This window comes from Pygocentrus nattereri, chromosome 18, assembly GCF_015220715.1.
Source record: "Pygocentrus nattereri isolate fPygNat1 chromosome 18, fPygNat1.pri, whole genome shotgun sequence".
NCBI lineage: Eukaryota > Metazoa > Chordata > Actinopteri > Characiformes > Serrasalmidae > Pygocentrus > Pygocentrus nattereri.
The window spans coordinates 29,975,497-30,002,058 of NC_051228.1; the positions used below are offsets into that span (position 1 = coordinate 29,975,497).

General features: G+C 39.0%; 1 protein-coding gene across 28 annotated transcripts in view; it reads right to left on the reverse strand.

The window, feature by feature from the left end:
• The window catches only part of dlg2 (discs, large homolog 2 (Drosophila)), a 355,760-nt gene that overhangs the window by 214,407 nt on the left and 114,791 nt on the right, over window positions 1-26,562 (reverse strand). The window contains exon 1 of one of the 28 annotated variants that reach the window (XM_037547054.1): window positions 14,885-15,006. The exons of the other annotated variants lie outside the window; for them this stretch is intronic. Coding sequence (XP_037402951.1) covers window positions 14,885-14,986 — 102 coding nt within the window. The 5' untranslated portion in view covers window positions 14,987-15,006. Of the gene's footprint in view, window positions 1-14,884; window positions 15,007-26,562 lie in introns of those variants that run through there. 28 annotated transcript variants of the gene reach the window in all.

Here is a 26,562-nt window from a genome sequence, read left to right on the forward strand (position 1 = left end):
TCCAGGAGTATTCAAACTTTGCATGCAACTACACATAACAGCAGGACACAAATATTAACTAGTATATTTTCTGGCTAAATATTTTATTAAATAAAGCCAATTCTTTGTGAATCAGTGTTGTATTACAACAAGCAAAGAAGGAAACAAAAAATCTAATTGTGACAACAAAATCAAAAGGCACACTGAATCTACTTTTGTATGGTCATTCATAAAAGCCCATTCTGCTCTAACCTACTAATCAAGCATGCAACAGAGTCAGATCATGGTCAAATATAATAAAAGCCTAGAATACCTCATTCAAAAGAGACCTGCTGTGTGTTATTTTACACATGAACAGAACATTAGACTGCAGTTATTATATGTATATGAGTGCAGAGCTGAATGGGGTGAATAGAGAGTAATTACTGGTGGAGGTGTAAAGTCTAAGGGGTTTTCAATAAGAGGCAAGTTGTACAGTGGGATCTCCCCTATTTAAAGTCTCTATTGTGCCCTCCTCTGAATAATGCTCCTTTATTGAACTAAGCACAGCTCTCGCTCTCTGAATCAGACTCTCTTTCACAGTTCCCTTCAGAGGAGGTATTACTGTGACCGTATTCAGGTAATGGTTACCTAAACATTTTCAACATGTACCTGATCTCTCTTCGCAAAAAGTTAAGAAGGATAAAAGGATAAAGTGCAAGGAAAACAGGAAAAAGAAAGAATATAATACTGATATTATGATCAAAGAATTGCTTATTCAGGAATCATATTAGATCTCAGATCTATGTCAGCTACATGCCTTGATTTCATAACATCATAAAAGAGTGAATTTAAAAACGGACTGTTTTGCAGCTTAGTTGGGGGAAGATTGGGTTTTTTAATCATTTTCGACCTCTCAGTATATGACAGGTAAAAAGCGTCTCCTTTCCATACAATTTGTAATGTTAGTAGCTGTACAAAATCAGTTTTAACAGTGAGCAAAGAAGCCACAAGTGCCTGTTTGTATCATCCTTCTTGATTTCTTGAAGGCTTGACACCTCAAGTACTCAAATACTGAATAATGCATAGTAGTTAGTGGACAATAAGCCATAATAGAAAACAATAAATGAACAATAGCTGAGAGTTTAAGGAGTTAAAGTTTCTAAGGAGCACAGAAGGGAGATAAAAGGTATCTCTTAGAGACCTCTATGAAGCATATTACTGGATTAAAGTCTTCCACAGGCAGGTTGCAGTGGATTTCAGCTTAATCAATTTTCTACTACCCTCTCATCAGACACACAGTCTTACAGTCTTCAGTTCCACTTGTAGTCCAGTGCTTGTAGCGGAGTGTGTTAACAGTCAGATACATTCCCTACTCATATCCAGAGTCTTGGGATTAAATGAGCAGAAAATTTAAAAAATGCATACAATTATGATTTAGCATTATGGAAACACATCATGCAACTGGTGTCCTGTAGCTTGCATTCATAATCAAGCTGTTGCATTAAAAAGGGGAATTCCGTAGCTTTTTAAAAATTTCTACACAGTTAATGGTTAAAATGTAAACATAGTCATTCACAGTTGTCTGATGTGAAATGCTCCATTCTAGAGAAACTTACCAAGTCAGGAATGTTCACAATGGCAGTGATAGGAACCTGACTTCCAAAATGTTCAGTGCCTCATGGCAGAAAATTACTAAAGCCTGATGCCTGGTTTACAATAGTTCTGATGCAAGGTTGTAAAATGTATTCTTGATGGAAGGTTACATGCATGGTGTAATGCAGATTAATACCCAAAGAAAACTTATTTTCAGATTTACCACTATTTTAACATTACATATATAGACTCAGAAGGCATGGGTAGGTTTACTGGTTTAATGGCTATATTTACATTGTAGACAACACAAACCTTTCCTATCATCACCACTGTAAAGGAGTCTGAGTCGGCATCTGCCATTCGCACCAAACCACTCTGAATGACTTCTCAATGACTGAATTATGCTGATATGTTGATAAATCCCCTTTACTCTTTCTCCATCTACACTTGTGCATGCTACAGAAAGACAAATACAGGCATTGAATTAGATGCAGGAACAGAGTGAGATTCTGAAAACAGACACAGAGAAAAGGTGGGGGTTTCTACTCTAATATGACTCACTGTTGGGTGTCCTTGCCACAGATGCTACTATTTACAATTATGACAGACTCAAACCCACTCACACATACAACACAAACATATGTGCAAAACCAAACATCAGAATCAGAATAATGTTTAGTTGCCATGTACAGCATGTACTACACTTTTGTTTTTTTTGTCACAACAAACTAAGTTCAACACAATTTACATTGATACCATTTCCATTTATACTATATTTTGACCTGTATTTAAACAAAAGCAATACAAAGTAGCAAATATTTAATGTTTTATCTTATCCACGTCAGTGTTTTTGTAAATATATGTCCATTTTGAAATTGAGGCCTTCAATACATTCCAAAACTGAGTTGGGACAGAGACAATCTAAGACTAGAAATAGTGTTAAATATTCAAAAACATCTTAAACAGGTGATGCAATCAAGCTTGAAAATAACATGAGAATTCAAGAAAGGTGCCAAAAATCCAAAAATTCTTTACCAGCTAAATCTTAAGATTCAGATTAAGTGTCCCTTATTAGTCCCACAATGGGGAAATTTAAACTCCGCATTTAACCCATCCGTGAAGTGAAACACCACATACACACTAGTGAGCACACACACACTAGGGGGAAGTGAGCACACTTGCCCGGAGCGGTGGGCAGCCCAATCCACAACGCCCAGGGAGCAGTTGGGGGTTAGGTGTCTTGCTCAAGGACACCTCAGTCATGTGCTGTCGGCTCTGGAGATCGAACCGGCGACCTTCCGGTCATGAGGCTGGATCCCTAACCTCCAGCCCACGACTGCCCCACAAGTTTCAAAATAATGTTCTTCAGCCAGGGATCGCAAGGACTGCAGGTATTTCACCCTCTAAAGCACGTAACATCATCAAAAGATTCTGGGAATCTGGAGAAATCTCAGCTTTTCCGTTATTCATGTAAATGGTCTGCAAAGTTACAGAGCAGAAGAGAAACCATTTTTCTAAGCTCCCTTAAATGGCTCATCAAAATTACAGCCTTCTTCCTTTGTTACATTATGATGCAATCTCAAAACACAATCCCCATTGCCCGCCTACTGGCAAGTTTGGTTCACCCGAGCGTAATGAACAGCAACTACTGGAAGCTGTGAAGAGTTTGATCAGTTTTGTAGCTGTGATGAGAAGATGCTGACCTGATTTTCAGAATTAGACTCTGGCTCAAACTGATATGACAGAACCAATGCCATTGGAACAATTGCCATGCTGGTGTTTACAGCTGCTCAGGAGAGAAGGGTTTGTCTGCAGACTGCAAGACAGGGACTTAATGTATAGGGGGTGGACCAGCTCTGGAGGTTGACCAATCACAATAAAGTGAGTGAGCTCACCAATCAGAGCATCCAAAAATGCTGCCAACAGCTCTGTGCTCAAGCTCATCTAAAGTGCACCGATGCAGAAATGTGCACTGTGGTTTGAGTCAGCCCTTCAACCCCTGTTTATGGAAATAATGGATATTGTGTTCTCTGGGTCAAAGAAAAAATAGGACCATCCAGATCATTACTAGCACAAATTTTCAAAGCCAGCGTCTGTCATGGTATGGGGGTGTATTAGTGGGTAACTTGCACATCTATGAAAGCACCATTAGTGCTGAATGGAAACACTCAAAAGACTTCTTGTATTTTGTTTCATTATGTCTAACTTGTAATTCACAGCAACAAGCAGAGCCTTTCTCTAGAAAGTGTGGATTCTGAACTCTCAACTGGTGCTACATCTTTACTTATAAGTAGAAGAGGTGACAGAAACTTCTAATGAAAAGTTATTGTTATGCCTATGAATGTTTTGCTGATAGAAACCTCCTTCACATTTTGCATGTTTCTGCCATTTTTTTAACATCAAAACAAATAGAAGTTGAAAAAGCAGATGCAAACCTGTCAGTGCAGAATGTAATTCTAATGTAAATGTAAATGTAAACTGTGTAATTATATTGTAATTATGCAAATACATTTAAACAAAATAGTAAAACAGGGCACTCACGCTGCTGCTGTATACGTTATCCGTGAGTGATTAGCGCTCACGGCGGGAAAGGAAAGCCCATATGACAGCTGTTTAAAATGTCCTTTTGTTTTAGGAAAATGAGTATCCTTAATGAGGGCTTCGGGGGGTGGGGGGAGGCAGGGGAACGAGACTATTTATACTCCAGGTTTCAACTCATTAGGGAGACACATTTGTTCGTGTACTGCAGAGAAGGAAATGCAATCGGACGCTACGACGCTACAAATTCAATTATAAGCCCATAACCGTGGCATATGCAGGCCATTTTCAATGAGCACAGTGCAGAGTAAGGCTTTAGCCTTGCGGCAGAGTGCTCTTAGTTAAGAGAAAGAAGAGCGTGCTGGAGCCAGAACAACCTGAACTACTGTAAATATATATACGTGTGTGTGTGTGTGTGTGTGTGTGTGTGTGTGTGTGTGTGTGTGTGTGTGTGTGTGTGTGTGTGTGTGTGTGTGTGTGTGTTTCTCTTACATGACATGACTTTGCAGGCAAACTAGAAAACAACAGGGTTAATCATGTAGGAACCAATGAGATGGCCCAATCAATGTAAAGTGCTTTTTAAAACGGAAAGGGCAAAGGTTAAGATTAGGGTTAGGTTTAGGATTAGGCTTAGAAGATGCTTCTTATTTTTAATTTGTGGGTCATTTCTCATTTGTTTAAATAATTTGAAAACTGCAGCTATCCTTTGCATAATACTGCATAATACTGAACGGACGAAAGAAATGGTCCAAATTAATTGGAGGAAAAATATCGTCACATTCATTTCCAGGTTAAGAATGTTTTTTCCTTCTCTTGTAAAGTTTCAACTTGAGTATCATCAGTACTTGTACAAGACCAAACAACTGCATGTACCATAAAACAGACAGATTAAGACCAATTATAGAGAACCTGTAACGGACAATTAGTGCAGCCTAACTGCAAAGGAACGAGTAGCTGATTGGATGTCATTCCATTAAGTCATTATGAATTCAAACACTCAATTAAAAAAAGAAACAAACAAACAAGGACAAAATCATTACTCTTACAGTTTTACAAAGGCTTTTTAAAGCACAACACATTTTCGTTCCATGACGTGTTTGTTGAAGGTGATGATACATGGACGGTGGTGGGAGAGGGAGGCTAAACATGATGATATTATTATTACTTTTTTCTCCAACTTCCGCTGCAGTGACATACTTGGCGTTCAAAAGACGTTTTAGAGGCAAGTAAAAGTAACTACCGTTTGATCAAAGATTAAAGGAAAACACATTTTTAATATTATGAATCATGACTAATATGACCTTTTTTTTTTTTATCAATTCTGATTTTAGGCTGAATCTAATAAAACAATACTGCATGATGCATTTGGACTCTTCCAAATTCTTTGCAAATCACAGAAAAATTAGATACTGCAATACATATTGTGAAACTGTCTTCAAGTATTGTGATTGTACTGTGAGTGTTGCCATATCGCTGAACATTATTTTATATATGTCTGATATAAAATTGTATCAAAAAGAACTTCTTTGTACAGTTTGGGTACAAATGTTCAAATTAAACTACATGCTTTGTTGATTTTCTAGATGACAATAAATACACTTCTTCTACATCGAACACTGCTCCATGTTTAAATGCACAATTTCTGTTCATTAGCTGAATTTAACATATTGGGTAAAAATAAAATATAAAATGTGGCCTGTGCAAAAGTTATTCCACATTATAAATTTTACATTTTGTTTTTCACCAATATGATGAACTCAGCAGATAAAAAAATTGCGTCCTAAAATCGGCAGAAAGTTTCCATATATAACTGTTCTCTGTGGATAGCGTATGGATCATTCGAATAATTTATTTTCACATATGCATATGACTGTACCTGTGTGTGCAAGAGTGTGAGAGGTCAACAGTAGTGCACTCTTGAAGGAATACTGAGCTTCTGCTACACGTGGAGAGTTTTGTGCAAACAGCTGGCCTCTAAAGCAGCATGGAGTGACTCACAGTTCCTTGATGGCCATTCTATGAGCAAGCCCTCGATACAGCCACACAGCCTCAGGGCAACTCTCCTCTCTGTGAGACTGCTGATAACACACATATGAACACAACTGTAATCCATTCACACACACATAGGCAAACCGCCAAGTCACCAATCCTCACTATATACTGGAAAAAACATGTATTTGAATAAATTGTCCACATAATTTCCACATAAATGCATACAAGTTAATGCATCAAGACTTTATTCCAATACACATTGGACCATTTTACTGGTCTATTCATCATTAAATGTTCACACAGTGTGAAGAGTCACTGTCATTTCTAAACAAGAGTGAATTGAGAAAACAGTTCAGTATTCCGGTTAGTTCTGCATGATATGAATAAAATATCATAAAACAAATACAGTGCAACATACTGCAGCCCTTGTTGTCACCCCTGTTAAAGACCTGCATTCCTTATAACCTGAACTATTTATAGTGGGGTACAAAAGTCTTAGATCACTAGTAATAATGGTAAATATTAATAATACACTTCCATCCATCCATCCATCCATCCATCCATCCATCCATCCATCCATCCATCCATCCATCCATCCATTATCTTCCACTTTTCTAGGGTTCGGGTCGTGGGGGCAGCATCCTAAGCAATGAGGCCCAGACCTCCCTTTCCCCAGCCACTTCCACTAGCTCCCTGGGGGGATTCCGAGGCGCTCCCAGGCCAGCTGGGCAATATAGTCACGTCAGCGTGTCCTGGGTCTTTCCCGGGGTCTCCTCCCGGGTGAACTTGCCTGTGACACCTCCCGAGGCATCTAACCAGATGCCCGAACCACCTCAGCTGGCTCCTCTCGAGTCCCTCCCGGATGACCGAACTTCTCACCCTATCTCTAAGGGAGAGTCCAGACACCAGCATCTTCCCTCACCACCTGATCCAACTCACCACCAGGTGGTGATTGGTTGACAGCTCAGCTCCTGTCTTTACCCGAGTGTCCAAAACACATGGCCGCAAGTCCGATGACACGACTACAAAGTCAATCATTAAACTGCGGCCTAGAGTGTCCTGGCACCATATGTACTTATGGACATCCTTGTGTTCAAACATGGTGTTCGTGAGGGACAAACTGTGGTTTGCACAGAAGTCCAAAAACTGAACACCACTCGGGTTCAGATCAGAGAGGCCATTCCTCCCAATCACACGCCTTCAGGTCTCACTGTCATTGCCCACATGAGCGTTGAAGTCCCTCAGTAGGACAATAGAGTCTCCAGGAGGAGCACTTTCAAGCACACTTCCCAAGGACTCCAAGAAGGCTGGGTACTCTGAATTGCTGTTCGGTGCGTAAGCACAGACAACAGTCAGGACCCGTTCCCCAACCCGAAGGCGTAGGGAAGCTACCCTCTCGTCCACCGGAGAAAACCCCAACATACAGGCGCCGAGTCGAGGGGCTATGAGAAAGTCCACACCTGCAACTCCAGAAAAGAATAAAGTCCAGCCCCCCTCAAGGAGATTGTACCCAGAGCCCAAGCTGTGTGTTGAGGTGAGCCCGACTATATGTAGCCGGTATCTCTCAACCTCGCACACCAACTCAGGCTCCTTCCCCACCAGTGAGGTAACATTCCAAGTTCCAAAAGCCAGTTTCAGCACCCGAGGATCAGAACGCCAAGGCTCACGCCTTCAGACACTGCCTGATCCACAAAGCACCGAACCCCTACTACTGCCCCTCCCATTGGTGGTGGGTCGATGGGGGGTAATAATACACTTTTCATTATAAATTATATGATCTGTGTAATGCTTTGAGTGAAAAGCAAAATCTTTGAAATATTTGCATTAATCACAGAAATTCTTACATATATTTAATATGTTCCCCTTTTGCTTTAATGATGGCATATTTTTGTAGTATGATGGATCAGATCCACCTGGGAGTCATCTGACCACGATCTCCAGTTGAAGTAATAAGACTAAAAAACACTTAAGTCTTAATATTGTAACAAATTTGCTAAAATGTGAATAATGACCTAAAAATACTGCAGCATCCTGAATATTTATTCTTCATTTTACTTGTCATGACATTTTTTGCTTAAAATCTTTCAAAATTCTAAAACCCTGTCATTTGTTTTCAGATTTAACTGAAAAAAACACCCAGATTTTCAATGCGGTCTGTGACTTGAGGATTACATTCATCCAGACAACCAAAGAACGCCTGTGATTTGTCTGTGGTTGGTCACTTCTGGTGTTTGGCCGAAAGAGAAAAACAACAAAACAAAAATTAAATGGTTATGCAATGAAGTGTCAACATTTAAGACTTCACAAATAATTTTAATGGTAGCAAAAATCTTAAATGTGATTTAAAACACTTCACTCTCTGTCACTGGTCAGCACAGACACTGTAAAGCAGCAGCAGCACAGTGAAAACGTTGGCTGCGTGGAATTATTTTTTTGTTTCTGCTGCAGACCTTGCACAAGCGATGTACAATCTCAAGTATCAAGCGGTGGTACAACACTCAAGAACCTGTCCACTACAGGTCTGATTTTACTATAAACACAACATCCTGCTCAACATGCAGAATACAGCAAAACAGTAGAAGCAGAGAGAAAAGTCTCTGCTAGCACACTAACGGCACCAATGTCAGTGTGAAAGAACAAAGAAAAATATTGGAATTCAGTGCCGTGGAAGACCAACAGTTCTGTGTTTTAGAAGCCGTTTTTAGCAAGTTATTTTATTTAAACTGTTTTTATTTACTGTTAGATTTTTCCTGTTTTTTTCAGCCAAATTTCCTATTTTTTGTTATTACTATTAAACTGTAAACGTGTCTGCATAAAAAAAAAACATATGCAAAAAGCCAGAGATGTATTGTGCAGCCTTATCTGTGAAACAACATTACGAAATCCTAGACAAGAGAAGGCCAAATGTGCCAAGATGGCTTCTGAGAAAAACACTGTGGTGGGGTTTGACATTTCCGCCAGACGTTTTACTGTAGTTATACTTTAGGCAAGACTATTGACTGTTATCCAGAAGTCACACTGAGCCAAGTTCAGCCCTTTTTAGGATTTCCAGTAGAGAATCCCCTTTAACACAGTAAAATTATGCAAGTGTAGACTCAGCATATATGTATGAATTGGCCTTCAGTAGCAAAGAAGCTTGTTAAAGTGAATGACTGGGACGTGTTAGCTTAAGGAATAAGTATTTGGTTTGTGTGTTTATGTGTCCTGTTTCCACCCTGTGTTCTTCTGCTCTTAAGCATTCCTTCACCCCTCCTCTTCCTTCTCTCTCTCTCTCTCTGAGTTGAGAGGAGATGGCAATGTGAGGTGGCATGGCTCTAGGCTCTGTGTAGGATTGTGTGGAATCTCCATGCGATTGTGTGCACTGACCCCTTTTCTGCAGCTTAGTATACGCTCTACTCGTCATCATCATCCTCGTCCTCATCATTACGCGTGACTCCACTCAGCTCACAGATGGATAGAGGGTTAAAGAAAGGCAGTCCAGAGCCCGCCCTCTTCTGCCTTCATCCTCCACAGGGTAAACGGACATCCTCAACTTACACGAGCACACATGAGCATATAGAATCACGCAGTATGCATGCTGTAATCACAGAACAAACATTTTGAGGGCTAATCAGTAAACTGAGGACCAGTCAAGTAAATATCTGTGCCTTTGGAATCTACACAAACAGGAAAAAAAAAAGTTCCTCTAAAGCTCCGCCCCTCTGGCTGCCTCAGCATTTGGCAGGGAAATCTGTGAGCTCAAAGGGTCAGCGGGCAAAACAGACATTAAAACACACACATGGCCCAAAATGAATGTATTACAGCAAGCTAAGTTGAAGGTACAACTACTGAAGGCTGGGCAGCTGGAGCCATAACTACAACAGATTTCTACTTTACAAGGCAAAGTAAATACATCCAAAGGATTTTTAAGCAGATTTAGAATCATTCAACTTGACCTCAAATGTTAACGGAAACTTACAAAGGAAATATATAAATATCTACAGAACCCCTCTGGGTAAAAACAATTGTACAAAGCTTTCAATAAGTGAGTTCAAGTCCTGGGAAGACTGTTCTTAAGGATACAGTAAACCTTGACTGTTGGAAACCCACTAATGACAATGAAAATGTAATTAAGTAGGATGTACTCTGAGGGATGAATGTACAAAGCCTTTTGCACCTGTTTCAGTCACAATTTGTACAAATTCTGCCCCCACGTTATGTGTGAAACTGATGCACCAGCCTATATATGTGAAGTCATGTGCATGGAAAAATGCAAAATGCACTTCTCTTCCCCATGCATATGCATTGGGGCAAAATGTTGGAGATATTACATGTGTAATTGATTACATATTTCACATGATTTATTAAAGTCTGTGCTTCTATCTGTGCCTATGCATACAGCTCGCCCCGAGTTGCCAGTTTATTAAGTACACTTTCCTTGTACTTACACAAGGAACTATACACAAACCGGCCACTTTATTAGGTTCAATTGCTTGTTAACACAAATAGCTAATTAGCCAATCACATGGGCGCAACACAATGCATTTAGGCATGTAGAGGTGGTCAAGACAACTTGCTAAAGTGCAAACCGAGCATCAGAACGGGGAAGAAAGAGGATTTAAGTGACTTTGAACATGGCATGGATGTTGCTGCCAGACGGGCTGGTCTGAGTATTTCAAAAACTGCTGATCTACTGGGATTTTCACACACAACCATCTGTAGGGTTTACAGAGAACGGTCCAAAAAAGAGGAGGCAGTTGTGTGGACGAAATGCCTTGTTGATGTGAGAGGTCAGAGGAGAATGGGCAGACTGGTTAGAGATGATCGAAAAGCAACAGTAACTCAAATAACCAACCAAAATCTCTGAGGAATGTTTCCAACACCTTGTTGAAAGTGTGCCATGAAAGATTAAGGCAGTTCTGAGGGCAAAAGGGGATCCAACCTTTTACTAGCAAGGTGCCGGAATAAAACTTTGTATTTCCATTTTTGTCTTTTCATTAATTTTTTTTTTTATGTGTGAACATTTCATGATTTATGAGTCAATGGAAACACTAAAATTACTTTAAAAACTTCAATTAGATGTTAAGAATGTTTTTTTCATTTTTTCAAGGTATCATTTTAGACATACAAGGTTTTCTTCCAACAACAACAAAATGACTGTAATATGTCAATTATATAGTAGGGGCACTATATAATTACTGACTTTAGCTCATCTGTTGCTGCATATTTATTTAGGTGGTGCACTATTCTTAGTACAGGACTGATACCAACATGACAGTGATATGGTAGTGTGTGTTGCACTGGTATGAGCAGCTGCATTGATGGGATTCCTTCAATGTCACCTCAATGTCACTGCTGCATTAAGAATAGCATGCCATCAAAAATATCTAGCCAGCAGTTGTCCTGCTGTCAGAAACTGGTCAGAAACAACGTAAGTGGACCTAAATGCAAATGCTTAGAAAAGAGTTAGCCCAAAACTCTTTTCTAAGAGTAAGTACCTGAGGATTTAGAGAAAGAGAAAGCTTATTACATTTGAGTTAACATCAATCTCTATACTCTATACTGAGTTCATCTCTATACTGACTACAGAATGTTCTTTGGGGTTTTCTTTGTGAACGTTTGAGCATGATCTCTCCAGAGCTTTCATAACATGCTCTTCATGCAACAATGACTTTCAACATCAATGTAAATGTCGCCTTTTCCTGAGCCTCCTAATATATATACAAGGACCAGGGAGCCAATGAAGCTGTCCAAGTGAAAAAGAAATCATGCCACAGAGAAAAACACGGAGCAGAAACAAAGTGCTATCAAGAGGATGCTGACTTCAGCAGGTTCTACATTCCACTGCACTCTCAAAAATAAAACTCAATAAATGGTTCTTGGCTTGAACATGCAGTTCTAAGAAAACTCTTTAAATGGCATATCGGTTTTACACTGTGAGCTTTAAAAATGTTCTTAGCACTTCGCATGTCATTTACTAAAAAGGTTCTTTAAAGAACCATTAATTGAAAGGTTATTCAGCAATCCAATAGTGGTTCTACTATAGCATCGCTCCAAAGAGCCTTTTTTGAACCTGATTTTTGAGTGTTAGTTGAACATGTACTGAACCTCGATATGCTCATGGGCTGTAGCGTGAAGAGGTCAGTGTAAGTCTCTGAGCTGATGTTAAGGGCATTGACTTGTACAGTGTGGAGGTCACAGCAGAACCTGGAGCTAAACTGCACTCTTCTGCAGCTCAGGAAAAGCTAAAGCTTGTCCATTTCCTGCAAAACATCTCTGTATTAACGCATGCTTTATTCTGGGTTAGTTTATGCATCTAAGATGTACTTGTCAGGGCTACAGTGAAAATGAATCCTCATACATACAGAAACTTAGCTGTCTCATACACACATGCATACAGAGGTCTAATGTGTGGCTGTGAGACTAAGGGTGGCTTGTTAAGGGTGCAGATCCCAGTCCCTTCCAGCTCCAGCACACCGTGAAGAAGGAAACATCGCTAGTTCCATCCCAGCAGTCTTGCTATCCACTCTGCCTCTAATTAGAGGCCAATTTAAAATAGACAATTTACACAAAGATGAAGTGGGATTTATAGCAAAGGCTGAGGCTAGGCTATTGACTATCTTTAGTTCAGAATAAATTCAGTTAAAGCAGTGGGTTGGCCAAAAATCTAAATTTACACAATTTCCATCTTATGCCAAATGTAGACAATCAGCTTAGACATGTCTGGTCGGGGTGCAAACAAGCGCTGTGACAAAGTGATATTGCAATTTAAAACTGTAACAATATGCACTGTGGAGATGTGATAATGCATTGTGGAGAACACCATCTAATCCAACTGCACTATTTCCCAATGATCAGCACCAATCAACAACTCACTCCAGCACTCCTCCTGCCTCCCAGCTTTATTGTCATTGGTAAGTTGTGCATTTACTAGTGTCGAGGGTAACAAAGTACAAAGTGAGTTTTATAGTAAGGTGATTATATTTCCTGTAATTAAGTAGTGTATCGACTCTGACAATGATGTGAGTAGCACAGTTTAGAGCACTACCCATGCTCGCTCTCTGCAAACAATCTGTGGAAGCATCCAATCATGTTGAAACACTGTGTAAGCTTTACATAATATTTTGAGGCAGCTGGCAAAGCTGACTGGTATAGGCAGGTATACTGGCATGTCTTTAAAATGATGTTTACTGTGATTGACTGTGGTAGTTCTTAATAATTTACATAAAAGAACTGGGTTTTGCTGTGCACAGCTTGTGCAAGTGGGTAATGTAAACTAGAATTAAAGCAACAAATAACTAAATAACTTTTTTTTACAAAAGTAAAGAAATTACATTTTTCCTTCTTTTGGGTTTTGCTCCAAATATTGTGATACTGAATTGTGAACCCAGTATAGTAAATCAAATTGTGGGCTGAGCCCTAAAGGTCTGATCAAGGCATGGACTTTACATGACTGCTTTAGGCTTTTATTACTAGTTATCCACATTAGACTTTTAACTCTAGCGCAAAACTAAACAAGAACATTTTCAACACTTAATATGTCTTGACTGATCGACTTCAATTGAATAAAGAGAAAATGGTGTAAATTGAAACTATTAGTCTAATGTAGCTACCAGTAATGGAAGTTTATATTTTACCTATTAGCATTATGCAAACTGCATGCCTAAATCATCAAACATGTAGTTCAGACCTTAAAGTTAAATATCCTAAAACAGACATGCTTATGTGGTTCCTGGAACTGTATTACACAATAATTCTATACAAATGGATAAATAAATATCACGTAACTAAACACAGTAGCTGTAGAACTCAATTCAATACCTTAAAATCCCAGCCTTTTTCAGTAGCTTCAAGGAATTCAGTGCAAACTGGCTAAGCTATTCTCAGCTCAGTGGGCCTTGGCCATGTAAGAACTTAAAGCCTGAGTTTTGTCCTTTTTTTTTTTTTTAGATAATAATATAATACACAGTTTCCAAAGCCACAAAAGCAAGTCTATTTGATAACATGGTCTGAGGCAAGTGTCTGATGATTTAGGTATCATTTTGCACAGCGGCTTTAAGCTTCCACTGCTTGTTAGCTACATTAGCCTTGTGACTAGTGCAAAACTAAACAATAAAACTCTGAAATGTAACACGTTTTGAGTGGTCTGTTGCATCTATGTAGAGGGAAAAAACTGCACATTGGAGTTCCTCCCACGCTGTTGCTTCAAGGTCATAATAAACAAGCTAAAATACACACGTGCTAGCCACACTGCAGCTACATATGTCAAAGAACACTTCGATTCAAATCAAATATCTATCACCTAACAAAGAGATGGTAACAATGCATGTTTTAATCCAACATGTATGAAGGTAACACATGTACTAATCGCAATATACTTGCTGTGCAGACTAGGTGTCTACTGGACTTAGTGTAACACGCATAATTGGACAAACTACACGTGAGGACAGGAAAACACACCCCTTTACACACCTACTATACCACCCACAGTGGCTGTACATGAAGGATACAGTAAGAATCACCTTTTGACATAGTAACATACAGCACAGTGAAGCAGAAAAAACTTGTATCACATTTCTTACTATTACACATTCAAGTTAGGCTACTCTCATGCTAGGTTAAAATTAATGGTACTACAGCCGATCATGAACAAGTCAAAGCCAAGAAATCTTTGACCAGGAATACACTAACCCACGTTACGCAACAGCAAATCTCACTATCCACCCTCTAACTGTAGCTAGCACTGACAGTCATTCCAAAGCCTGGTAAAAGTTGCTGGAGCCATCTGAGTTCCAGTGCTGCCCCGAGAGCAGAAGCGTACCTTACATCCGAACATCAGAGACAGGGTGTTGTCATGGCAGGCAACTTTGCAGTGGCAGAGCATGGGCGAGAAGCAGTCCGGGTTTTTCACAATGGGAGACATTCCAGTAGCAGTGCGAGAGAGAGAGTGCCTTTAGCTCCAGGACCACTGATGTCGAGAAAAAGCAAAAGCACACACATCCAGCCGGCAAGAGATGCTTCACTCCTGACTGAGCAAAGGGTCCGCCTCACACACACATAGTGACTGGATGCACCCACTGCTCAGCTTCCATTCCTTTATCTCTCTCTCTCTCTCTCTCTCTCTCTCTCTCTCTCTCACTCACTCCCCAGAATCCTTCTCCCTCTCTTCTGTCATCTCTCTATCATGCTGTTCCTCTTTCTCCCCCCTCTTTCCTTTCTCAGGACTCTATCCTGAGTTAGGCATTATTTAACTGCCTTGTGTAATTTAACTGAAACACTACCTCAGATCTCAGGAAATTAAAATATGGCCTAAAGTCTCAAAACTAATGTTCAGTGAAGTATATTCTGCATCAAGAAATTACAGTGTTACCCTAACCCTAACCCAACATGGTAATGTTCCAGGAGTGGGCAAAAATGTTCTTAATGTTTAATGTAAGTTTACGTAACAATAAACTAAAAATGACTTCAAATTACTTCTATGTCCAACATGAAATGTTCACATAATCTAAAGAGCAACTGTTGTTCAAATTAAGCAAAAAACAAAAAGAAAAAAAATGGACAGTAATAACATGTATTGGCAGGAGGATCTCATAGAAAATGTGTGGAGATGCAGGAACTGTGGTGGATACCATACTCCCCTTGATTTACGAAGTGGTGAGAAGCTTTCTTAAACATTGGCAGCAGACAGACCCCAACTGTCAAACACAAGACCCACAGGCCAACAATCCTATCCAAAAGTATTTTAATTTTCTATTCATATTAGCACATTTTGCCATGAGCTACACCACAGTTCCTAGCATACTTTACAAAGAAGATGCAGTGCAAAAATACCGTAACGCAACCATGTTATACACTCACTGGCCACCATATTAAGTACACCTGTTCAATTGCTTGTTAACACAAATAGCTAATTAGCCAACCACATGGCCACCACACAATGCATTTAGGCATGTAGAGGTGGTCAAGACACCTTGCTGAAGTGCAGACCGAGCATCAGAATGGGGGAGAAAGGTGATTTAAGTGACTTTGAACATGGTATGGTTGTTGGTGCCAGACAGGCTGGTCTGTGTATGTAAAAAAAAAAAAAAAAAAAAAACACATTTGCAGAAATATTGATACACATAACTGGCTTGTACAGTAAACAAATGAATATATAAATCAATAAAACACATAATAAATTCAATTACTCAACTGACAGAAGACATCCAAGCATGTAAACTGGGCATACCCAAAAGGACACTGGGGTGGTACCCTCAAGTGTACATCTTCAGTACCTTTAGTTAGGGAACACAACTGTACCATATTCCACTGAATTTTTATTTTTTTAACTGTATTGAATCCACAAACGTGTTTCATTTTCAGCTCATTTTATTATTCTCTTTTAACACAAGGTTAAAAGGTTATTAAAAGGTACACATATGCAGCTTTTCTTTGGGAATCTGGAAAATCTGGGAAAAACAAAGTGAAACCAGACTGGACCTGTTTGTGCTTTTATGCACACAAAAGAACCACAGCGAAAACATAAACCTGGGATGAATATGAGGTTGAAACACAGATATCACAGTACAAGCTGAAGAAATATTTTATTACAAACTGGCTGGTTAGTAAAGAGAGAGATTATTTTCCTGAACTCAACAAGCAGCTCCTCTAACTCTGCAGTCTGCTGTTCATGCAGCAGAGTGCATGGACATCTCTCTTCACCTTTTCTCTCTCTCTCTCTCCCTAATTTTCTCATTTGCTGTTGCTTGAATCACTCATTCATCGAGTTATATCACTGACCACCTCACACTTGTGAATGTTTTAAGTCATAAAAATCAAACATGTTTGACAATATCTTAAGGCCTCCAATCACTCCTGAGCTAGAACGGAGATATAAAGATTGACTTGTTTGCCCTCTCACACTACCAGATCACCTACACTGTTGACCGCTTCCAACTCCTCTAAAATCACTTCAGGATTAACAAATTTGTTGGAAAGGGCAATTCAGGGTTAAAATCGAGCTACCAATTGTGTAGTGTTTGCCCAGCTGTAGATGGGGCAGGTCGATATGGAATATAATCACTTATATTCATAGTATTATAGCTAACTTACTGTTCTTCTGCATTTCAAATGTTTCTGCAAACAAAAGATGTTTGATCACTCCTTTTTTCTGAAGCATGTGTGAAATTTCAGTCATTAATGCAAATTTTTAAAGGACACTTTAAATCAGAATCAAGATTTAAGTCACATTTCGCTAATTTCACTAATTGGAAAACAACAGCTGACGTGTCACGCACATGACACATCAGCAAGATCATGAAGTGCAATCCGCTATGCTTAAAGAGCACAGACCCTTTTTAAAAATAGTACTGCTGAATACATTACATGTGTGTAGGCTGCCATTGTGGTCATGTGTCGGCTTGTGCCAGCAGACCACTGTGGCGAGGGGCTGCTGGGCTGGCACCAGGGTGACCCGCAGGTGAAAATGAGAAGCTTGTGCTTGCATAAGCAGAAAACCATGAATTCCCTGATGAACCTAAACACCTAATCATCTTTTTGCATGTTTATTTAGTAGAACAGACCAAACGCACCACATTGTGATTAAATTCCTTTTTTGCTTTTTTAAATGCTTTTTTAGCTTTTGCACATGTCACATTTTGTGCTTTATTCCTTCTAATATTAAATTCAGCAAATACAAAGTATTTAGGCAGTACAATATGTAGAAGCATGGTCCTCTGTAGAGAACTTATTTTGACTTATTTGACCAATGACACCCAAACTTTTACATACGACTACATAGATTATTGAGTAATCAAGTTTAATTAAGTAAGAGTAATAGCCTCAATCCCAACACCAAAGCTAGGAAAAAAAAGCCTTGCTGAAATGCAAAACTGCTAGAACTGCCCAAATCTATGGGAAGGCTGTGAAGGAATGAAGCTGTGTGCACTCCACTCTGTTTAACAGAATCAAACGTAGGCTGAAGCTAATCATCATTAATCCTTACTTCAACAAGAAGTGCACATAGTGCGTGGAAGCAGAGCAGCGCCTGAGGCTTTAGAAGATGCAGAGTGCGTACATGCGTGTATAGGTGTGTGCGTATGTGTGTAAAGAGTGGCTCGTGTGTGGAGTGTGTCATGCAGTGAAGCGTAAGCAGCTTTACGTGACGGCTAATGATGCCTCGAGTAGGTGTCCACACACGCACATAAATGTGAGTGCACGAAAGTCAGCGTGTGTACTGCACCTCAGTCTGTCAGTGTCCCCACACACACACACACACACACACAGCCTCATGCATCAAAACACAAATACTAAAGCTAAACTCCCTCTGTCATCTGTCCTCCCTCTCTCTACACAAATGCAGGTCAACTCTTCTGCCTGCTGTGAACATTCAGTACATCAGTCTTACCATGATTGTAGACTTACAGACTCAAATCATACATCAGGATCTGGAATGTAGTGTTGGCATCCAGCATACAACACAGCGCCAGAGCTCAAGCTAAATATAGCCTTCTTTTAAAGGGCTTATTTAGATTTTTCTTCTTGTGTTTTAAATATAAGATTTATCTGCACTATTTTTTTTTATGTCAGTAAAACGAACTATTTGCATATATCCACCCATTCGGCCTACAGCAATTTAGCTCTGCGCATTTATGCTTCAGCTACAGATTTCTGAAGTCATGTGTCATTCTGTAGTCACCATCATTACCATATCAGGACTCTGCGGGAGAAATGAATGACATAATTCCAAACCAGATGCCAGTGCATATTTTCCCCTCTGAATCACAATGTCTTTAACAGTAGAAAAATGAGTAAAGCAATATACGCACTACAAACAGGTTGACACTCTTGCGCGTTGAAATGGCACTGCACAAAAATAAGGCTACTATTATAATAAAACACTACTATATAATAACACCAGCTTCTCAAATTGGGGCCTACAAAAAAAGTAACTCAACTACTATATTTGGTAAACTGTGCTGGTTTGCATGGGGTATTTGGTGAAAGTCTTCTGATGTCAGTTCAGTGCACAACAGTATTAGCTTGCAAGCAGCAACATTCATATTTCAACAAATACGCATGGGACAAAACACATACGGTTTGGAACCACATTCATTTTCCCCATAACATCATTCATTTTTCCCCACAGAGAACCAGAGTTCCTAACATGGACACGATGCTGACTACAGAGGTCTATAAAGACTGTTTCAGCATGGACAGCTTCTGAATGAGGCACAATACAGGGCTGCCAGTCAGATTAAAAGGTCATATATATATATACATATATATACATATATATAGTCCTAAAACTACAGTACCAAATTCTAAAGGATAAACTGAGCTTGGAAAATGATCACATAAATATGAAATATGTCTGCTTTTGGTACATAAACCCACACAGATGTCATAAGCAGGCATCACAGGAAAAAAGTTAGATATGGCCCCTAATAAATTATGAAACTGTATAAGAGCAAAGACTGCATGACTAATAGTCAGTATTGCTAGTACTTACTATTTAAAATCAACACACAGAAAAGGCAAAGAAATCTGGCGCCACTCAACAAAATATTACTCACCATTTAAAACAAATTCACCCGCATGCCAATCATCTTGCCATCCCAAGCCCCTAGGGTTATTCAACCATGGAGTGTGTCACATCAGCTACAAACACAAACAGGCACACAGTCCCACACATGCGTCCCCAGGCAACACAACCCGGAGGAATCGCACAGACAGCTATGAGCTATGAGGAATAAAGGCCATGGATTTAGACACAGGTTTATGTTTGATGACGTCTTTGAGCCATGATGTCACCTAAAATGCTATGCTGCATTTATTTTCATTGCATTACATTAATCATTCACTTTGTACTTCCACTCCACTTTCCTCTTTGACTTATAACCACATGTATCTGTCTGTCTATCTACTGCATAGCTGCAAAGTTTTGGACTGAAGCTTCTTTGTTATTTGTAATCTGTAAGGCTGCAGTCCTCACAACCTTCATCAAGCCTAAAGCTAGGACCAATCAACCTATTATCAATCTAATGGAAGTCAAGACCAAGTCAAAACAGAGTCCAAATCAGATGAGAAGTCAAAACAGAGTCATTTATGCATTTACATTTATGGCATTTGGCAGACGCTCTTATCCAGAGCGACTTACAATTTGATTGTTTTACACAGGTAGGCGAAGGTGGTGTTAGGAGTCTTGCCCAAGGACTCTTATTGGTGTAGTATAGGGTGCTTACCCAGGTGGGGATTGAACCCCAGTCTACAGCGCAGAAGGCAAAGGTGTTACCCACTACACTAACCAACCAGTCCACCTAGAAATCAGATCAGAGGTTATTACATATTTAATTGCACAGTTCTCTAATAATTTAAACATTCTCATTTGATTTATATTCCATGCTGACAAGCCTGGGGTTTTTTGTCTGTTTTTTCTTTATCAATTTAAAATAATAATATAATATCTCTTCTCCTTACAAATATGATATCAACTGAAACTTTGGATTATGGCTCCAGTAGTCCAATGTCTAAATTTAAGAGGTTGGGAAGGTTTTTCTCAGCTTTTCAGAAGTTTATTAGTGATTTGGTGACTACTCTAATAAACCCAACCAATGTCAAATTAATTGGCTAAAACACACACAAACAGTTGCAATGTGTTGGTGACAGTTAACTGAATGAAAATTCAATTTTTTTTTTTTTTTTTTTTTTTTTTTTTTATAGTAGTTGGTCTCAGTAAAGACCAGAGACTAAGAGATTTATACTTGTAGTTTGGTTCCCTTGGTCTGAACCCAGGCAAAAAAGTATATGCTGTTGCATATACTTCAGTTCTGGTTTGCTTAGTGTTCACACTGCATTATTTCAGCTCAAACCAAAAGTTGTAAACAAAGTTATATGAGTAAAAGGTCATAAGTGATGAGCTAGATTTTGTGGTGATAAATAACTGTGATAATGTACCAAACGTTAATGCTGTTCTCAGTTCTTTCTGGGCTTGTTGTTTTATATATCCTGCGTTCTTTTTTTTAATCTGTCTTGTGATGTGAGAGCAATAACTCACAAGACTCCTTGTGATATTTTGTGGTTTTGCATGATGCACAGCTGTCTGAAATTCCTGTAACAAAGCCTCAAGTGGCTTAATGCTTTACAAAACTGAGGAAATTTTAATAAATTAATATGATTAAACAATATAATGTATGTGTGCAGTCAAGCGTGTATACTGAATATTTTATGACAATTTCAAATGTGCCTTAGTCTCGCTTGAAAACTGAAACTATCTGTTCTATGTTTACCAATTTAGAGCTTATCAAGAGATGATAAAACATACGCATGTGTCAAAACAGCATCAGACACTTCCTTACTCCCACGTACCAAAGAGGTTATGCAGAGAGAACACAATGGTTCATTCTGTCTTTGGTCCATTAAGACGTCTTTGGTCTGTATTGCGTTCGTACTTCCAAAAAAAAACTGATTAGAGTTTGTTTTGAAGGGAACCGAGTCCGACCTACTCAGGGGATCTTGGTCTCTGTGTTCTAAAGAACCATACTAACAGAGCAATCACATCGGAGTTCGTTTTAACTAAACCATTACCTGCTAAAGTTGACTAAGAAAGTCCAACACAAGTTTAAGACTACAGAAAAATAACGAGTATAACAGTACTGTTTTTCAGTTTTCTTCTACCAAATACAGCACTGTTTAGTTCCTGACTACAGACCTACTGTCAGAACAAAACCTTGTATCTCAAAAATGGTAACTTTACAGGAGAAGAAAAAAAAACCTTTACTTTTAATGTAAGTCAGTGGAACCAGACTTTGTTCCCCATGCCCACCCATATCCCCCCAAGTCATTTTGAACCATTTCTACAGGCATTGTCACATTATGGCAAAAAAATGAAAACGACAAAATTAGAGATACAAGGTTTTGAGAAACTGAATCTTGAGAGCAGCAAACAGAGTTAACGCATGTTATGAGATTTTATAGGACAAGTAAATTTAAAACAATGTAAACTGCAGCTGGCAAATTTAAACTGTATTTTAAAAGGCAAAGAAATCTGGCGCCACTCAACAAAATATTACTCACCATTTAAAACAAATTCACCCGCATGCCAATCATCTTGCCATCCCAAGCCCCTAGGGTTATTCAACCATGGAGTGTGTCACATCAGCTACAAACACAAACAGGCACACAGTCCCACACATGCGTCCCCAGGCAACACAACCCGGAGGAATCGCACAGACAGCTATGAGCTATGAGGAATAAAGGCCATGGATTTAGACACAGGTTTATGTTTGATGACGTCTTTGAGCCATGATGTCACCTAAAATGCTATGCTGCATTTATTTTCATTGCATTACATTAATCATTCACTTTGTACTTCCACTCCACTTTCCTCTTTGACTTATAACCACATGTATCTGTCTGTCTATCTACTGCATAGCTGCAAAGTTTTGGACTGAAGCTTCTTTGTTATTTGTAATCTGTAAGGCTGCAGTCCTCACAACCTTCATCAAGCCTAAAGCTAGGACCAATCAACCTATTATCAATCTAATGGAAGTCAAGACCAAGTCAAAACAGAGTCCAAATCAGATGAGAAGTCAAAACAGAGTCATTTATGCATTTACATTTATGGCATTTGGCAGACGCTCTTATCCAGAGCGACTTACAATTTGATTGTTTTACACAGGTAGGCGAAGGTGGTGTTAGGAGTCTTGCCCAAGGACTCTTATTGGTGTAGTATAGGGTGCTTACCCAGGTGGGGATTGAACCCCAGTCTACAGCGCAGAAGGCAAAGGTGTTACCCACTACACTAACCAACCAGTCCACCTAGAAATCAGATCAGAGGTTATTACATATTTAATTGCACAGTTCTCTAATAATTTAAACATTCTCATTTGATTTATATTCCATGCTGACAAGCCTGGGGTTTTTTGTCTGTTTTTTCTTTATCAATTTAAAATAATAATATAATATCTCTTCTCCTTACAAATATGATATCAACTGAAACTTTGGATTATGGCTCCAGTAGTCCAATGTCTAAATTTAAGAGGTTGGGAAGGTTTTTCTCAGCTTTTCAGAAGTTTATTAGTGATTTGGTGACTACTCTAATAAACCCAACCAATGTCAAATTAATTGGCTAAAACACACACAAACAGTTGCAATGTGTTGGTGACAGTTAACTGAATGAAAATTCAATTTTTTTTTTTTTTTTTTTTTTTTTTTTATAGTAGTTGGTCTCAGTAAAGACCAGAGACTAAGAGATTTATACTTGTAGTTTGGTTCCCTTGGTCTGAACCCAGGCAAAAAAGTATATGCTGTTGCATATACTTCAGTTCTGGTTTGCTTAGTGTTCACACTGCATTATTTCAGCTCAAACCAAAAGTTGTAAACAAAGTTATATGAGTAAAAGGTCATAAGTGATGAGCTAGATTTTGTGGTGATAAATAACTGTGATAATGTACCAAACGTTAATGCTGTTCTCAGTTCTTTCTGGGCTTGTTGTTTTATATATCCTGCGTTCTTTTTTTTAATCTGTCTTGTGATGTGAGAGCAATAACTCACAAGACTCCTTGTGATATTTTGTGGTTTTGCATGATGCACAGCTGTCTGAAATTCCTGTAACAAAGCCTCAAGTGGCTTAATGCTTTACAAAACTGAGGAAATTTTAATAAATTAATATGATTAAACAATATAATGTATGTGTGCAGTCAAGCGTGTATACTGAATATTTTATGACAATTTCAAATGTGCCTTAGTCTCGCTTGAAAACTGAAACTATCTGTTCTATGTTTACCAATTTAGAGCTTATCAAGAGATGATAAAACATACGCATGTGTCAAAACAGCATCAGACACTTCCTTACTCCCACGTACCAAAGAGGTTATGCAGAGAGAACACAATGGTTCATTCTGTCTTTGGTCCATTAAGACGTCTTTGGTCTGTATTGCGTTCGTACTTCCAAAAAAAAACTGATTAGAGTTTGTTTTGAAGGGAACCGAGTCCGACCTACTCAGGGGATCTTGGTCTCTGTGTTCTAAAGAACCATACTAACAGAGCAATCACATCGGAGTTCGTTTTAACTAAACCATTACCTGCTAAAGTTGACTAAGAAAGTCCAACACAAGTTTAAGACTACAGAAAAATAACGAGTATAACAGTACTGTTTTTCAGTTTTCTTCTACCAAATACAGCACTGTTTAGTTCCTGACTACAGACCTACTGTCAGAACAAAACCTTGTATCTCAAAAATGGTAACTTTACAGGAGAAGAAAAAAAAACCTTTACTTTTAATGTAAGTCAGTGGAACCAGACTTTGTTCCCCATGCCCACCCATATCCCCCCAAGTCATTTTGAACCATTTCTACAGGCATTGTCACATTATGGCAAAAAAATGAAAACGACAAAATTAGAGATACAAGGTTTTGAGAAACTGAATCTTGAGAGCAGCAAACAGAGTTAACGCATGTTATGAGATTTTATAGGACAAGTAAATTTAAAACAATGTAAACTGCAGCTGGCAAATTTAAACTGTATTTTAATACAACAGTAACAACACATGTGATGTAATTGTTATAGAGAGGTTTTGCTGCTATCAGCAATGCTCTCACTGTCCAGCAGAGGGTGTGACGTGACAGAATATCAGCTCAGAGACACAACACAAGGTTTTAAAGTACTGACTACATCAGTCAAAACAGTTATGACACCCATGCAAAGCAGAAGTAAAGGACTTTAGAAATGTTAGAAACAAAAAAAAAAAAATAGGACAGCCCATATCATCAACAACAGACATCAGCCTATGTGCTGCTTCATAATAGATGCTTTCAGTGCTGGATGACTGGACGTCAGCATAATTAACCTATAAGCACAGAAAGTAATTACACTTAGGGATGCAAATTAGAGCAATTTGCAGAAGCAGTGACATTTTCAAACTAAACACGTTAAGACAGAGTCATGAGCCACCACCTCGTTTAATCACAAGCAGGAAACAACAAATCCGCTGCCGTCATCTTCACATCCCACCAAAATGACTAAAAACACGATCCTGACAGAGACAGTCAGAAGGACAACAGTAATTTTTAGAGCCAGCCAACTAATTGGATTTTAGCATAAAATACAGCTTCTACTGAAAACCTTATAAGAAAGTAAAGCTATAAAAGCAAAGCAAGCGGAAAAGTCTTTGCCATTTGAAACTAAAGTAATTTCAGGAAATGACTGGGTTGAGAGTGTGCTGGCAGTAGCAGCACCCTGACGCTCTGTTGGATCAATACACTCATAACCAGTCTAAGAGGCCATATCTCATGCACACTCCTTTGAGCATGGATCTCCCCGTGTGGAAACACATGGAGAGCCATTTTCCAACTCCATAATGACCGGTCTTATCGAGCTCAGACACACAGGAATTATTCACTGCATCTCCAGAATACAGCATCTGGTTAAATGTCAGCGTTCAAATCCTCTCTGAGAGGCCACGGGTCACCCAAGGTCTGCTAATTCTCTGTGCTGTGTGTAAACTGCACTGAGTGGTTCTACTTCTGGTAGCATTAAGTCACTGTCACAACTTCAGAGCACTTTTACACAGGATTAGAGCAGCTATATACGGTAGCGTCAATAAAATGTGATTGGCAGGCAGCTTGGCCAGTAAAAGTCACTTGTCAGTGCAGTCAAGCAAGGACAGAATTGCACATGTTCAGTCACAAAAACTGCAACCACTGCAGAACGTCTTTAGTTCAAGGAGTAGCTCTGAGAAGTCAATTTTTCTGTAATCGATAGGCCAAGAGATGTTTGGTCCTTGCCTCTTTAGTTTGGTACTGCAACTAAAAAGCTAATGTAGCCATCAAATAATTCAATTAGCATAGTGCAAACTAAAATCTGACCACTGATACATCTGTTGTAAACATACCTTCTACAGTGGTGCCGCAACAGCCTTTGGGGCGTGATTTTCCAGCATAAAAACAAACCTCTGTCTGATGATGTATCATGAAGGTGGGAAAACCTTTTGGAAAACTAAAAGCGCTTTGTGATGGATTATTTAAGGCCGGGCTGTTTATTTTTTTTCTCCACTGTTCCACTCCACTGCTGCTAGGGAGTGGAATATCACTGTATACATGCACCATTCTTTGAATTTTTTTTTTTAACAATTAAGCATTCAGATCTTAGATGTTTATGCAAAGGATTATGCAATGATCTATTTAAACACAAGGCATTAATGGAGACAACGTAATATGCAAATGTATATGCAAAATCATCATTTATAAGACAGTTTCTATTAGGAGGAGACTGACCCAAACCTTAATCCCTAAATTTCAACTTGTGAAAATTTATTTTAAAAATGCTGTTCATGTCAATACCAAAACAAAATGTTTTAGTCCATAGGCGTGGCCTTACTTTAGCCCCACCCCTGTATTTTAGAGCAGAAAGTGAGCCTGCAACTCTGTCCCTAAAGGTCACATGGTGAGCAGCTGGATCCCACAGTTTAGAAACAAATGTGTCCCACAATCTCAAAATCAGTGTGCAACTTTTAGAACTGTC